This window comes from Cetorhinus maximus, chromosome 1, assembly GCF_964194155.1.
Source record: "Cetorhinus maximus chromosome 1, sCetMax3.hap1.1, whole genome shotgun sequence".
Taxonomy (NCBI): Eukaryota; Metazoa; Chordata; class Chondrichthyes; order Lamniformes; family Cetorhinidae; genus Cetorhinus; species Cetorhinus maximus.
Window position 1 is genome coordinate 99,788,142 of NC_135879.1, and position 13,791 is coordinate 99,801,932.

Here is a 13,791-nt window from a genome sequence, read left to right on the forward strand (position 1 = left end):
CTCTGAACTGCTTCTAACGTATTTACATCTTTCTTCAAATAAGGTGACTAATACTGTACACAATACTCCAGATATGGTCTCACCAATGCCCTGTACAACTGAAGCATAACCTCCCTACTTTTGTAATCAATTCCTCTCACAATAAATGATAACATTCTATTAGCTTTCCTAATTACTTGCTGTACCTGCATATTTGTCTTTTGTGATTCATGTACTAGGACACCCAGATCCCTCTGAATCTCAGAGCTCTGCAATCTCTCACCATTTTGATAAATAAGTTTTTTTTTATTACTTCCTGCCAAAATTAACAATTTCACATTTGCCCACATTATACTCGATTTGCCAGATCTTTGCCCACTCACTTAACCTATCTATGTCACTTTGTATCTTCCTTACGTCCTATTTACAATTTCCTACCTATCTTTGTGTTGTCAGCAAAGTTAGCATTGCTTTGGTCCCTTCATCCAAGTCATTTATATAAATTGTAAAAAGTTGAGGGCCCAGCACTGATCCTTGTGATATACACTCGTCACATCCTGCCAAGCAGAAAAAGACTCATTTATGCCAACTCTCTGTTCTATATTATTTAATATAAAAATGTGTGGTTCATGGCATGAGCTACCCAAAGCAGGGCAGAGAAAATGGTGAAAATGTTTTTTTTTAAAGAAGAAAAGTTGAAATAAGCATTACATATTTATTAAAATTATTTAAACAAACTTTGTTAAAGGCAAGTTTAATGAAGCATTTTTCTTTCTTTTTCTGGTGTTGGGATTGCTTGATGTATTTTTACCAAAATAGGGACAACTGTCATACATGTAGTTCAGTATTTTAACCCATGGTGCAATGACCGGTACCAGTAAAACTTGTCTGAACTGGCACTGTATACCTGAAAATTGAACTCCAGTAGTATTGTTTCTTGACTCTTTTGAACTGGTATATACTGATTTTTCCCCCTATATATTGATTACATTAACATCACTACTGGTAAGCACTGCAGGTTCACTATTGACCAGCTCAAAATGCTTTTTCCAGCCACAACCATATGCAAAAGTACATCAAACTGTACAACTAGGGATTTTTCACACTTTTCAAATGGATATACAAATTTCACACTCCCACATTGCCACATAACACAAATTCCTAGGGATTCACCATGTTTGGCCAAGCGGGGAGATGATCCAGTTCCATGCCACACAAAACACAACCTGGCTGCAAATCGGCTGTGTGATAGCAGCCTGGAGTGACTTCCAATCTGAATTTTCTTGTTCACCTTGTGAGGTAATTACCTCTCCTTGTGGTCAATACTTTCCACAGCAACAGTACTGAGAACACGAACTTAATATACAAGGGAAAGTTCATTACAAACCCGTGTCTCACTGCTTCTTGAAAAACTTGTGTAACACAACTTGCTATGAATGCCTGCTCATGATTAGAACATATTTATCGGAAATCCCTGCAGAGAAATGATTTTAGCAATTCCCACTGCAGGAGAATGGTTTTGATTGTATTTTGAAGCTGCTCAGTTTTCATTTGTGATCAGATAAAGCAGTTCACCAAAGGAGGTAATAATAGAATCAGATGTTTCTTCTTCTGTCAGCTCTGCATTTCCAGGCCTCACCACAAGAGTGACTTGAACTCCTGCTTGTTCTGCAGCCCTTGCCTCTGATGGAATTAAAATAAAGGCAAAGGTTACAGGGCTAGGCTGATGCAAAAATAAAACAATATTATGGAAAAGTTATGGCAAAAGTTTCCATATATTTGTAAATAATTGCACACAATTGCAATGAACCACAGGGCACAAGAGCACAGGATGAAGCAATGAGGTGAGAATGAAATAAAAGTTACACAGGTTAGGTCATCAGCATTTTGTTGGCAAATATAAGAAAGGTGACACTTTGAGAAAGTAAATATCCTTTAATCTTTGGTGCACTAAATTCCTGATGAGGCCTTTTTGCCTTGAAACTATGACAAGTCCAATTTTATAATAGAATTAAATCACAATGATCATTACCATTCACTAAACAGTACTGTTTTTAAAATTGAGTGGCCTGTTTATACTGTATACTTAGGGCAAATGATTTTTGTTGCAAGTGAAAAGAGAGGCTTGTACTTGCATATCACCTCATCACATCTCTCAGAAACACCCTAGGTACATCACAATGAATGACTCAGAAGTGCAGTAAACTGTTAAGTAGGCAAATGTGGCAGCCACTTTGCACACAAAAATCGCATAAGCAACAATAAAATGAATGATTGGTTAATCTGTTTTTTGGTGGCAATAGTTGAGGGAGAAATGTTGGTCAGTAAACTGGGAGAATTTTCTGCACTTCTTCAAGTACTGCCTTTGGGATAGTTAACCAGACATTTGGCCAGTTCTTTATTAAAGTCACTACCACAGTCTATCATTACCAAATAATAGGTACTCTTGGTTGTTTCCAAAACTACCATTTTAAGCACTGTTAACATTCGAGATTTGCTTCGACAGTCCTTTGACAAGATCCTTGCACAATACTTACCCCAATGCATTACTTATCCTCTTGATTTTCTTCTTCACAGAAATACTGTGGAGCTCTCAAATAAGTTGCAAAAACAATCAATAATATTTAAATAAATTTGTACCTTTAGTCACATCTGTCAGAAAAAGTATGTTGCCCGTGGAACAACCAATGTTTTGAGCAATTCTTCTGTAGCTTTCCATATCTACTTTGGATCCAATCTTGGTGTCAAAATGGCCATCAAAAAGCTGAGGGGATTAAACAAGTGTCTATATGATGCAGATTTCTGGTTCAGATATAGCACTGAACATGAACTTAGTTAAAACTTAAATCCACCGCCACTTTATGCCATTAAATGACAACAGCTTGTTGCACTGCCAAACTACATATATTCCAGTTGTGTTGTTTTACATTTAACTTATAACTGTACTCCCACTATCCGTCATTATTGTACTGAGGAAGAGATTTTTGTGAATTTATTTCACTCCTTTCCTGAGGACATTGACTCCTGCTGGGTACCATTCCACAGGTGCTGATCCTGTCCTCGGCTGTCATATAGATGAGTTCCAGTAGAAGCTGAAGATTAATATTCAGGAGAGAAAGCCCAGGACAATTTTCTCCTTCCTAAACCAGACATGCCAAGAGCTACAATATTGGTCCAGCAGAGCTGAGCTAACTGATCACAGACTGAAAATTGAAACCAGGACCTAATGAAGATCAATATGACTAAAAGGAAAGACTGCATCTATGAAGCACATTTCATGACCTCAGGACAACCTAAAGCACTTTACAACCAGTGAGATACTTTTGACGTGTAGCCACTGTTATAATGTTGGAAATGTGGCAGTTAATGTGCACACAATAAGGACCCACAGACAGCGATGAGATGAATAATAGATAATCTGTTTTTGTTTTAAGTATTGGTTCAGGGATAAATATTGACCAGCAGACCATCCAGAACTTCCTTAGGAACATAGGACTTAGGGGCAGGAGTAAAAGGGAAATCAATTAACCAATTTATTGGAGTTCTTTGAAAGAGTCGCACATGCTGTGGATAAAGGGGAACTGGTGGATGCACTTACTTAGATTTCCAGAAGGCATTTGATAAGGTGCCACATCAAAGGTTATTGTGGAAAATAAAAGCTCATGGTGTAGGGTGTAACATATTAGCATGGATAGAAAATTGGGTAGCTAACAGGAAACAGAGAGTAGGCATAAATGGATCTTTTTCTGGTCGGCAGGATGTAATGAATGGAATACCACAGGGATCAGTGCTGGGGTCTCAACTTTTTGCAATTTATATAAATGACTTGGATGAAGGGACTGAAGATTTTGTGGCTAAATTTGCTGACACAAAGATAGGTAGGAAAGTAAGTTGTGAAGAGGACACAAGGAGGCTACAAAAAGATATAGATAGGTTAAGTGAGTGGGCAAATATCTGGCAAATCGAATATAATGTGGGCAAATGTGAAATTGTCCATTTTGGCAGAAATAATAAAAAAGAAGCATATTATCAAAATGGTGAGAGATTGCAGAGCTCTGAGATTCCGAGGGATCTGGGTGTCCTAGTGCATGAACCACAAATGGCCAGTATGGCCTATATAATTAGGAAAGCTAATAGAATGTTATCGTTTATTGCGAGGAAAACTGAATACAAAAGTAGGGAGGTTATGCTTCAGTTGTACAGGGCACTGGTAAGACCACATCTGGAGTACTGTGTACAGTATCGGTCTCCTTATTTAAGGATAGATGTAAACGCTTTAGCAGTTCAGAGAAGGTTTACTAGACTAATACCAGGAATGGCGGGTTGTCTTATGAGGAAAGGTTGAACACACTAGGCTTGTATCCACTGGAGTTTAGAAGAGTAAGAGGCGACTTGATTCAAACATTTAAGATCCTGAGGGGTTTTGACAGGGTGGATGTGGAGAGGACGTTTCCTTTTGTGGGAGAATCTAGAACTAAGGGTCAATATTTAAAAATAAGGGATCGCTCATTTAAGACAGAGATGAGGAGATTTTTTTTGTCTCAGAGGGTCATGAGTCTTTGGAACTCTCTTCCTCAAAAAGTGGTGGAAGCAGAGCCTTTGAATATTTTTAAGGCAGAGCTAGATAGATGCTTGATAAACAAGGGGGTGAAAGGATATCAGGGGTAGGTTACAATCAAATTGGCCCATATTGAATGGCAGAGCAGGCTGAAAGGGCCGAGTGGCCCTTATTCGTTTGTTTGTAATTCTCTTCCTGATACTGTACGTTACATTAGCAGATACAACTTTTTTTTACATGACACCCAGATGCACAACCTTCATGAAGATTAAGGGTTTGCACTCACTTAATGTTCAGGTGGTGTATTAAAATGCTAGATGGAAGGCTATTGGGAGAACAGGTCTATCAATTATATCCATAGCTTCTGAGTTCACTGAGAAGCTCCCCAACAGCTGAGGAGCACCTTCATCTGGACATCTCCACTTAGGCATCTCGGCATCTGTTTGCTGTTCCTCAGCTTTTACCTCCACCTTTAAGAAGAGTGTGCTGAGTGAAAATACAATGATTGTGCTCAATATTTACAATGGTATCTCCCAGAATGTGTGGCTTAACGGGCCCCCAGAAGGAATTTTGAAAAGCGAGCAGAACAATTTGCCTTTGTCCCAACATCAGCAATCCTGCTTCTTATTTCCAGGGTCCTGGGTAATTGCACTGACTTCATCCAACCTTCCTTGATGCACCACCTGCAGCAGCACCACCTCCAACCCTACAGCATCACACAGACAGCATCAGCTGCATGTCTCCAGTGAGACTTTCCAAACTTTCAGTCCATTTTTCTGCTGTCATCACAAGGTTTTGTGCTCCTGGAGTGTGCCACTTTTGTGTTAGTTTTCTGGACAAGCTTTACTCAGCACAGTCCAGGATTGTCCCCGAGAGCTTTCTCATCCATGTGCCTCTGTGCTTGATCTAGTACATTGACCTAGAAGGGCTCGTAATGCCTGCATTTGAACAGATTTCAGACTCATGTCTTCAGTATGAACAAGGCCAGGACATTTTTACCTGTATGAATCGTTTATAGAAACCTCAGTATCGGTGATGGGCAGGCACAACAAGTAATGTTTCCTACCTCCAATAGGTCTCCTTCAACTGAGTATCCAAACAGAAGTTTCTGAGCCTCCACGCTGCCTGAGGAATAGATGTACACCTTCTTGCCTGCCTTCCTCCATTTCTTAATAGCTGGAGAAACATCTTCATACACTCTGACTCACATTCAAAAAAAAACATGGTAATTCACCTCAATTATCATCAGGTTGCCACATGTATAAAAATTAGACATTGCTACATCCTGATTTTTTTTCCTATTCAATTTTCTTACTCCCAAAGACATTGACCCTTGCAAGGATCTGGTTTCATGGGTGCTGGTAGCCCTCCAGTATCTTACCCAAGTGGCCATTTCAATATCCTCAAACCCAGACAGCAGGAGCTACAAGGTTATCACAGCCAAGCATGATCCAATACTCATCAAGTACATACATGCATGCACACAACATTTTCCTTCTGGAATCACTAGACAGCAGGGGTCCTAGTTGTGCTTCCCTCCCTTTGCCAAATGTACTAGTTGTAATGTGCTACCATGGCCAGAGCTGAAATTATCTAACCCAGCTGGAACCTGGGACTTTCTCATTCCACATCACTTTCTTTCACATTGGAAAACTCAGACATTCTGAATCTACAGTAAGTGTGGGATCAAATGTATTTTGCTCCATGATACACACTTTAAATCACTTACTCTCCTTTCACTTCTCCACGTACATAGGCTTCCCTCCACATGTGGCCCTGTAGCTGTTTCAAAGCTGTTGTCTTCCTGTCCTGGGACATCTGCCACAAGATGTTGTTTATCACAGCTTTGATAGCTTGTTCCTTGTCAGCATTCTCTCCTGAGTGACACTCAGGAATTAGCACTGCTCCGTCGAATTGATTATCATCTTTAGCCTTAACGAATGAACAGATCAAATTAAAAGCTTTCCTAATTTCACACAAGACTCTGAATACCAATGATTAAATGTAATCCACTTAACTGAATGTGTTTTTATTTAATTATTTTTGTCATTTGAAAAGAACGTTACTGCTTGGAAGAGGAATGGTCCTCATCTCCCCTCCCTTAAATCCAAAACACACAGACTTGAATGGATTTAGCCAACAACTGGTTTAGCTTTGCACCACCAGAACTGGCTGGACAAAATAAACTGTTTCCAGTGACAGGAGCATCAGTAATCAGAGGACACAGATGTAATGTAATTGGCAAAAAAAAAGATACGCGAGGAAAAAGATGTTTATGCAGTGAGTTGTTATGATCTGGAAGGATGCTGGAAGCAGATTCAATAGCAACTTTCAAAGTGACTTGGATAAAAACTTGAAGGAGAAAACTTTGCAGGTAAATGGGGAAAGAGTAGGGGTGGAGGACTAATTAAATAGCTCTTCTATTGAAACAGCAGAGGTCTTCTGTACAGTATTCCACGATTCTAATACGCAGTATAAAAAAACTGGATAAGTGGGGGTAGTTTCTAGGCAGTCTGCTGAAATTTTCAAACTTCATACTTGTAGTCTATTGTAGCATCTAAACCCTAAGTGGAGATTACTACTTTGTAATAACTCTGAAATATCTATTTATTCATCACACAAGCAGTACTGAATTCACAAAGTGTATTATTTCACACTGATACTGTGATGAAAATATCAAGCAGTCATTCCAGTTAAGTACATAGATCAAGCATTTTTTTTTTAAATTAAAAAATAGGCATTCTTGTAAGTATCTCCAGGTTCTCAATGCATTTCCCCATTGTCTCATTCAATTCAATAAAACCTGAAGGCAACAGGTATCTAAGGAGCAATAATCTGACTGGTGAGATTTACCTGTTTTCTCAAAAGCTCCACATCTTCCTGACATTCCTTCTCATGCCAGTGTGTATAGAGGTATCCCTTCACATTTCTCTTGACGTAAGGAAATAAAACATCCTAATTTAAAAATACACACAATATATATTATGTTTAGACACCTCAAGCAATACCAGTTTACAGAAAAATAAATTGCTGAATGATTTAATCATGCCTTACAAAGTGGTTTTGTTACAAATCACTGCACATAACAGAAATCCAGGCCTTTACAATAATTGGATGTGCAATTTCAGCATTCTTTAATCTTCAGTGCTTCCTATTCCACATACGGATTAGCATCGACCCAAATGGAGAAGTCCCTGTCATCAAGCAATTTCAACCATTTGAGGAGAACAGAGTCAAGTGCCCTCAAGACAAGTGACCGCACTGCGAAGTCAATGCCTCCAGCCATCCCTCAAACACTTCATACGCAGTATTTGCAATTAGTTATGCAAATTGAGACTTGGCCTAATGTCACACATGAGACAACATCAACCTAGACCGTAAACAGTTCTTTTTACAAGTTGAATACTCATCCGTTGAAGCAATGGGAAAGTCCATCATCCCTTTGTCCATTTCTAGAACATTGTTTGCTTACATCCTTAATTCGCCCCTCTGCTGCAAAAACCCTCATTGCATGTTTTTTGCCACTTACTTACCACTAGAAATTTCAAATAATTTAGAACTTTATGTCCATTAATGGTCACTGATTACTGAGCCCCAGCATGCAGACTTTAATATCCTTGTCTCCTTTTTGAACTCTCTATATAGCCTTGCACTTTGTTTACGATATATACAAGTCTCAGCTCACACCCTTCAATCCCCTAACTCCAAGCTACTGTTGTCATCTGCCCTCTTGCTTCACTACTGCAGACAGATCTTTTAGCAATTTTGGTCCTGCCCTCTGAAATTATCTTCCAAAATCCAATATTACTTCCTAATTTTCCCTGCGATGACTATGCTTCAGAAGTACTAAATTGGCTGTGAAGCACTTTGGGATATCCTGAGGTTCTGAAAGGTGCTCCCAAAAAAACAATCTCTTTGATGTCTTACCCAACCTTTCTGCTCAGTCTTTACCTTTCTCCCCCTTGTGAAATGCTTCAAGACTTTTTCTGTGAGGATCACTATGTAACTGCAGGCTGATGTACACCAAACTTTAATTCAGTGAAAATGTTCATATGAAGAAAGCCATCTCACATGTCTCAGAAACATTTCAAAGCACTTCATGTACAATGAATTAAAGTTCAGTGACTAGAGGCTTCTGAACAACATTAACTTTTAAAGTTTAATATACACCGTATGAAGTAAACTGTACAATAATAGAGAGCTCTGCAGAGAACTGTAACTTCTCATAAAATAGATCAACTTCCAACCCATGTGTAAATATAATTATTATTCTGCAACAACAAGAAAGAATGGCCTTGTCCAATATGTATTTAAGAATACTGGCAGCCTGAATGGCAGGTAAATACACCACCACAGCACTCGAATCTCTTGACAAGTTTTGCATGTGCGGCAAGTAATTGTGTTGGCCTTTATCGCAAGGGAGATGGAATATAAAAGTAGGGAAGTCTTGCTACATCAGTATAGGGCATTGGTGAGACCCCACCTAGAGTATTGTACACAGATAGTTTTCCTCTCCTTATTTAAGGACGGATATACTTGCATTGGAGGTAGTTCAGGGAAGGTTCAGTAGGTTGATTCTTGGGATGAAGGGGTAATTTTATGAGGAAAGATTGAGTAGGTTGAGCCTATACTCACTGGAGTTTAGAAGAATGAGATAACCTTATTGAAAAATCTAAGATTCTGCGAGAACTTGACAGAGTAAAAATAAAAACAGAAAGTGCTGGAAAAACTCAACAGGTCTGGCAGCATCTGTGGAGAGAGAAACAGCATTAACATTTTGAGTCAAATATGATTCTTCTTTGGAACAGGGTAGATGCTGAGAGGGCGTTTCTCTTCGTGTGGGAGTCTAACACTAGTTTTAAAGAGATCTCCCATTTAGAACAGAGATGAGGAATTTATACTCGCAGAGGGTTGTTAATCTTTGGAATTCTCGACTCCAGAGAGTAATGGAGGCGGGATCATTGAATATATTCAAGGCTGGGTTGGTTAGATTTTTGATCTGCAAGGGAGTCAAGGCTTACGGAGGACAGGCAGGAAAGTAGAGTTGAGGCCACAATCAGATCAACCATTATCTTATTGAATGAGGGAGCAGGCTTGAGGGGCCAAATGGTCTACTCCTGCTCCTATTTCTTATGCTTTTATCTCTGGTGTCTTCATCACAAAAATAGATTTTCTGGTCACTACCATACTCCTGTCTGTGGGAGCTTGCTGTGGGTAAATTGGCTGCATGCTTCCTGCATTACATTTCAAAAGTAAAACACTGTGGGTATGATGTCCTGTGGTCGTGGCAGGCGCTACATAATTGCAAGTCTTTCTTTCCTTCCTCCTTTAAAACTCTCGTTAAAAAACTACCTTTTTGACCAAGTTTCTGTCCTCTTGCCTTCATGTGGGTCGGTGTCAAATTTTGCTCTGTAAATTAAGCTCTTGTGAAGCACTGCGCCCTTTTATCACATCAAAGGCGCTATATAGATGCATGTTGTTGAGAAAAGGATTGTGACCAGCATGTTGCAGAATTTAAACTATGTACTAGCAATCCTTAAAAATCACCAGATTTAGAAACTTGGAAAGCAATGAAGAGATGCATGGATCCCTGATAAAATCTGAACAGTGCAAGTGCAGCAGTGAGTCTCTGTCCCCTGTGGTACTGTAGCACTGGATTACATGGGCTATGGACATTCTGTGACTATTGCCCCATAACCTCATTTTCAGGGGATATTTGAAAAATAACTGCTGGCTACCCTGGAGCAGCAGCTCTTGCTTTTACTGTGGGAGACGCCAATATTCAACTGGGTGCGCTAACTGCCCACAGGAACAACACATGAGAGCAAGCGGAAGCAGTTCCGAGTGAAGAGGTAAGTACTCATGGCCACTCTTTGCAGCGGGGAACGAGCACCCTCAACTATTCATCCTTTAAAATAGACGCCTCGCGCTGTGAAGTTCCCGCTCGCTTTCCCCCCTTTACCTTTACAAAGGAGATGGGTGTTGTGGTCCCCTCGATATCCAGCAGAAACACTGTGACTCCTGAAGGAACAACAGTTAGCACCATGACTGTATATCTACAGCTCCTTCTGACAACTGCAATCCGGCGCCCCACCGCAAGGCGGCAGCTGTGTCATCTTAAAGGGGCTGGTGAACTATTAGCCGACAAAAATCCAAGAGGAATCAAGAACGTTACAGTATCGAGACTTTTTCTTCCCAAATCATTGGAATTGTTGATTTTATTTTTAAAATTAATTTAAAACAGCTCAACATCAGGGTGGGTATATTTGCTCCCAGCATTTCCTTGGTATATTTCGAACAAGCCTGAGTGCCAATTGTTGACAAGAACCTCACTATTTTTTTCTTGACCCAATTAAAGATTGTTGTGTTCCGCTCTCCTTGTCGGTGATCTGTTCTACATGTTACCCTCTCATTAAAATGTCTCCTGCGTTTCCTATTTCATTTTGAAATATTTCATTTTCCTATTTCATCTTAGTTTGTAAATTTGACCCAATGAGCTTACATTATGTACAAGGCCAATGAGCTTACTCTGGATCCAATTTGTCCAAACCTTTCATCGTTTTAAATGCCACTATCATAGCCTCCTTCAATTTTCTCTTTTCAGGAGAGAAGATTGAAAGGGTTGTCAATCTTTCCTCATAAATTGTTTTCAGGGTTCAACTGTGCAGTCCATGTGTCTATATCCCCTCCAATCTCATTGAAGTGTACAAAATTCTTACAGGGCTTGGCAGGGTAGATGCAGGAAGGATGTTTCCCCTGGTTGGGGGGTGCGGTCTAGAACCAGGGGACACAGTCTCAGAATAAGAGGTAGGCCATTTAGGACCAAGATGAGGAGGAATTTCTTCTGCCAGAGGGTGTTGAGTCTTTGGAATTCTCTACCCCAGAGGGCTGTGGAGGCTCAGTCATTGAGTATGTTCAAAGTAGAGGTCAATAGATTTCTAGATACCAATGACATCAAGGGATTCGGGGATAGTGCGGGAAGGTGGTGTTGAGGTAGAAGATCAGTCATGATCATGATCTAGCTGGCTCAAGGGAACGAATGACTTATTCCTGCTCCTATGTTCCTATCCCCACAGATTGAAACAGAGACCAAAATCGCACCAACAACTGCCTGAGAATGTTGTGCTGGTGACTTCAGTGACCTGTCAACTAATACAGCCAAATGTCTCTCCTACTTCAACACCTCAAGTATAGTTTAGAACATAACTCACAACAATCTCCCCGCTTCAAAATGTCATAATTTTAGACCTTCCTATATTAAATTGCTATCACTCCAACCACTGATCGAGATTGTCAAGTTCCTTTTGAATTTGTGTGTATTGAAGTTTGCACTCTCCATAAACTTGAGCTCACCAAAACTCTGCTGCCCTTCTCCTAACTTGCATGTAATTCTATTCAGGCTTGCTGACCTTTTTATTTATTCACAGGATGTGGGCATCGCTGGCTGGGCCAGCATTTATTGCCCATCCCTAGTTGCCCTTGAGAAGGTGGTGGTGAGCTGCCTTCTTGAACCATTGCAATCCATGTGGTGTAGGGACACCCAAGGTGCTGTTAGGAAGAGAGTTCCAGGATTTTGACCCAGTGACAGTGAAGGAACGGCGATATATTTCCAAGTCAGGATGGTGAGTGGCTCGGAGGGGAACCTCCAGGTGGTGGTGTTCTCATCTATCTGCTGCCCTTGTCCTTCTAGGTGGTAGTGGTCGTGGGTTTGGAAGGTGCTGTCTAAGAAGCCTTGGTGAATTCCTGCAGTGCATCTTGTAGATGGTACACACTGCTGCTACTGTGTGTCGGTGGTGGAGGGAGTGAATGTTTGTGGATGTGGTGCCAATCAAGCGGACTGCTTTGTCCTGGATGGTGTCAAGCTTCTTCAGTGTTTTAGGAGCTGCACTCCTCCAGGCAAGTGAGGAATATTCCATCACATTCCTGACTTGTGCCTTGTAGACGGTGGACAGGCTTTGGGGAGCCAGGAGGTGAGTTACTTGTCGCACGATTCCTAGCCTCTGACCTGCTCTTGTAGCCATAGTATTTATATGGCTAGTCCAGTTCAGTTTCTGGTCAATGGTAACCCCCAGGATGTCGATAGTGGGGGATTCAGTGATGGTAATGCAATTGAACATCAAAGGGCGATGGTTGGATTCTCTCTTGTTGGAGATGATCATTGCCTGACACTTGTGTGGCACGAATGTTACTTGCCACTTGTCAGCCCAAGCCTGGATATTGTCCAGGTCTTGCTGCATTTGAACATGGACTGCTTCAGTATCTGAGGAGTCATGAATGGTGCTGGACATTGTGCAATCATCAGCGAACATCCCCACTTCTGACCTTATGATGAAAGGAAGGTCATTGATGAAGCAGCTGAAGATGGCTGGGCCCAGGACACTACCCTGAGGAACTCCTGCAGTGATGTCCTGGAGCTGAGATGATTGACCTCCAACAACCACAACCATCTTCCTTTGTGCTAGGCATGACACCAAACAGCGGAGAGTTTTCCCCTGGTTCCCATTGACTCCAGTTCACCAGGGCTCCTTGATGCCACACTCGGTCAAATGCTGCCTTGATGTCAAGGGCAGTCACTCTCAACTCATCTCGGGGGTTCAGCTCTTTTGTCCATGTTTGAACCAAGGCTGTAACGAGGTCAGGAGCTGAGTGATCCTGGCCAAACCCAAACTGGGCATCAGTGAGCAGGCTATTGCTAAGCAAGTGCCACATGATAGCACTGTTGAAGACCCCTTCCATTACTCTACTGATGATGGAGAATAGACTGATGGGGTGGTAATTGGCCGAGTTGGATTTGTCCTGCTTTTTGTGTACAGGACATACCTGGGCAATTTTCCACATAGCTGGGTAGATGCCAGTATTGTAGCTGTACTGGAACAGCTTGGCTAGGGGTGTGGCAAGATTTGGAGCATAAGTCTTCAGTACTATTGCCAGAATGTTGTCAGGGCCCATAACCTTTGCAGCCTCCAATGTCTTCAGCCGTTTCTTGATATCACATGGAGTGAATCGAATTGGCTGAAGACTGGTATTTGTGATGCTGGGAACCTCCGGAGGAGGCCGAGATGGATCATCCACTTGGCACTTCTGGCTGAAGATTGTAGCAAATGCTTCAGCCTTATCTTTTGCACTGCTGTGCTGGGCTCCTCCATCATTGAGGATGGGGATATTTGTGGAGCCTCCTCCTCCAGTGAGTTGTTTAATTGTCCACCACCATTCACGACTGGATGTGGCAGGATGTGTGCAGAGCTTAGATCTGA

The 13,791-nt window shown here is 41.2% G+C and overlaps 1 protein-coding gene across 1 annotated transcript; it reads right to left on the reverse strand.

The window, feature by feature from the left end:
- Positions 1-1,423: 1,423 nt before the first annotated feature.
- Positions 1,424-10,637, reverse strand: enoph1 (enolase-phosphatase 1). Its single transcript, XM_078544580.1, has 6 exons — positions 10,500-10,637; positions 7,391-7,492; positions 6,267-6,469; positions 5,604-5,736; positions 2,620-2,743; positions 1,424-1,662 (listed from the first exon to the last, which is right to left on the reverse strand). Exons 1-6 carry the CDS (start codon positions 10,581-10,583, stop codon positions 1,520-1,522), a joined length of 789 nt encoding a protein of 262 aa, XP_078400706.1. The 5' UTR covers positions 10,584-10,637; the 3' UTR covers positions 1,424-1,519.
- Positions 10,638-13,791: the final 3,154 nt, after the last annotated feature.

Excerpts from the sequence above, each read along its gene's own strand:
- enoph1 (XM_078544580.1), bottom strand. The coding sequence starts at position 10,583 with ATGGTGCTAACTGTTGTTCCTTCAGGAGTCACAGTGTTTCTGCTGGAT. Across the intron at positions 7,493-10,499 it reads CACCCATCTCCTTTGTAAAG|GATGTTTTATTTCCTTACGT; the intron begins GTAAAGGGGGGA and ends TTTTTAAATTAG. Across the intron at positions 6,470-7,390 it reads TGGAGCTTTTGAGAAAACAG|GCTAAAGATGATAATCAATT; the intron begins GTAAATCTCACC and ends TCATTCGTTAAG.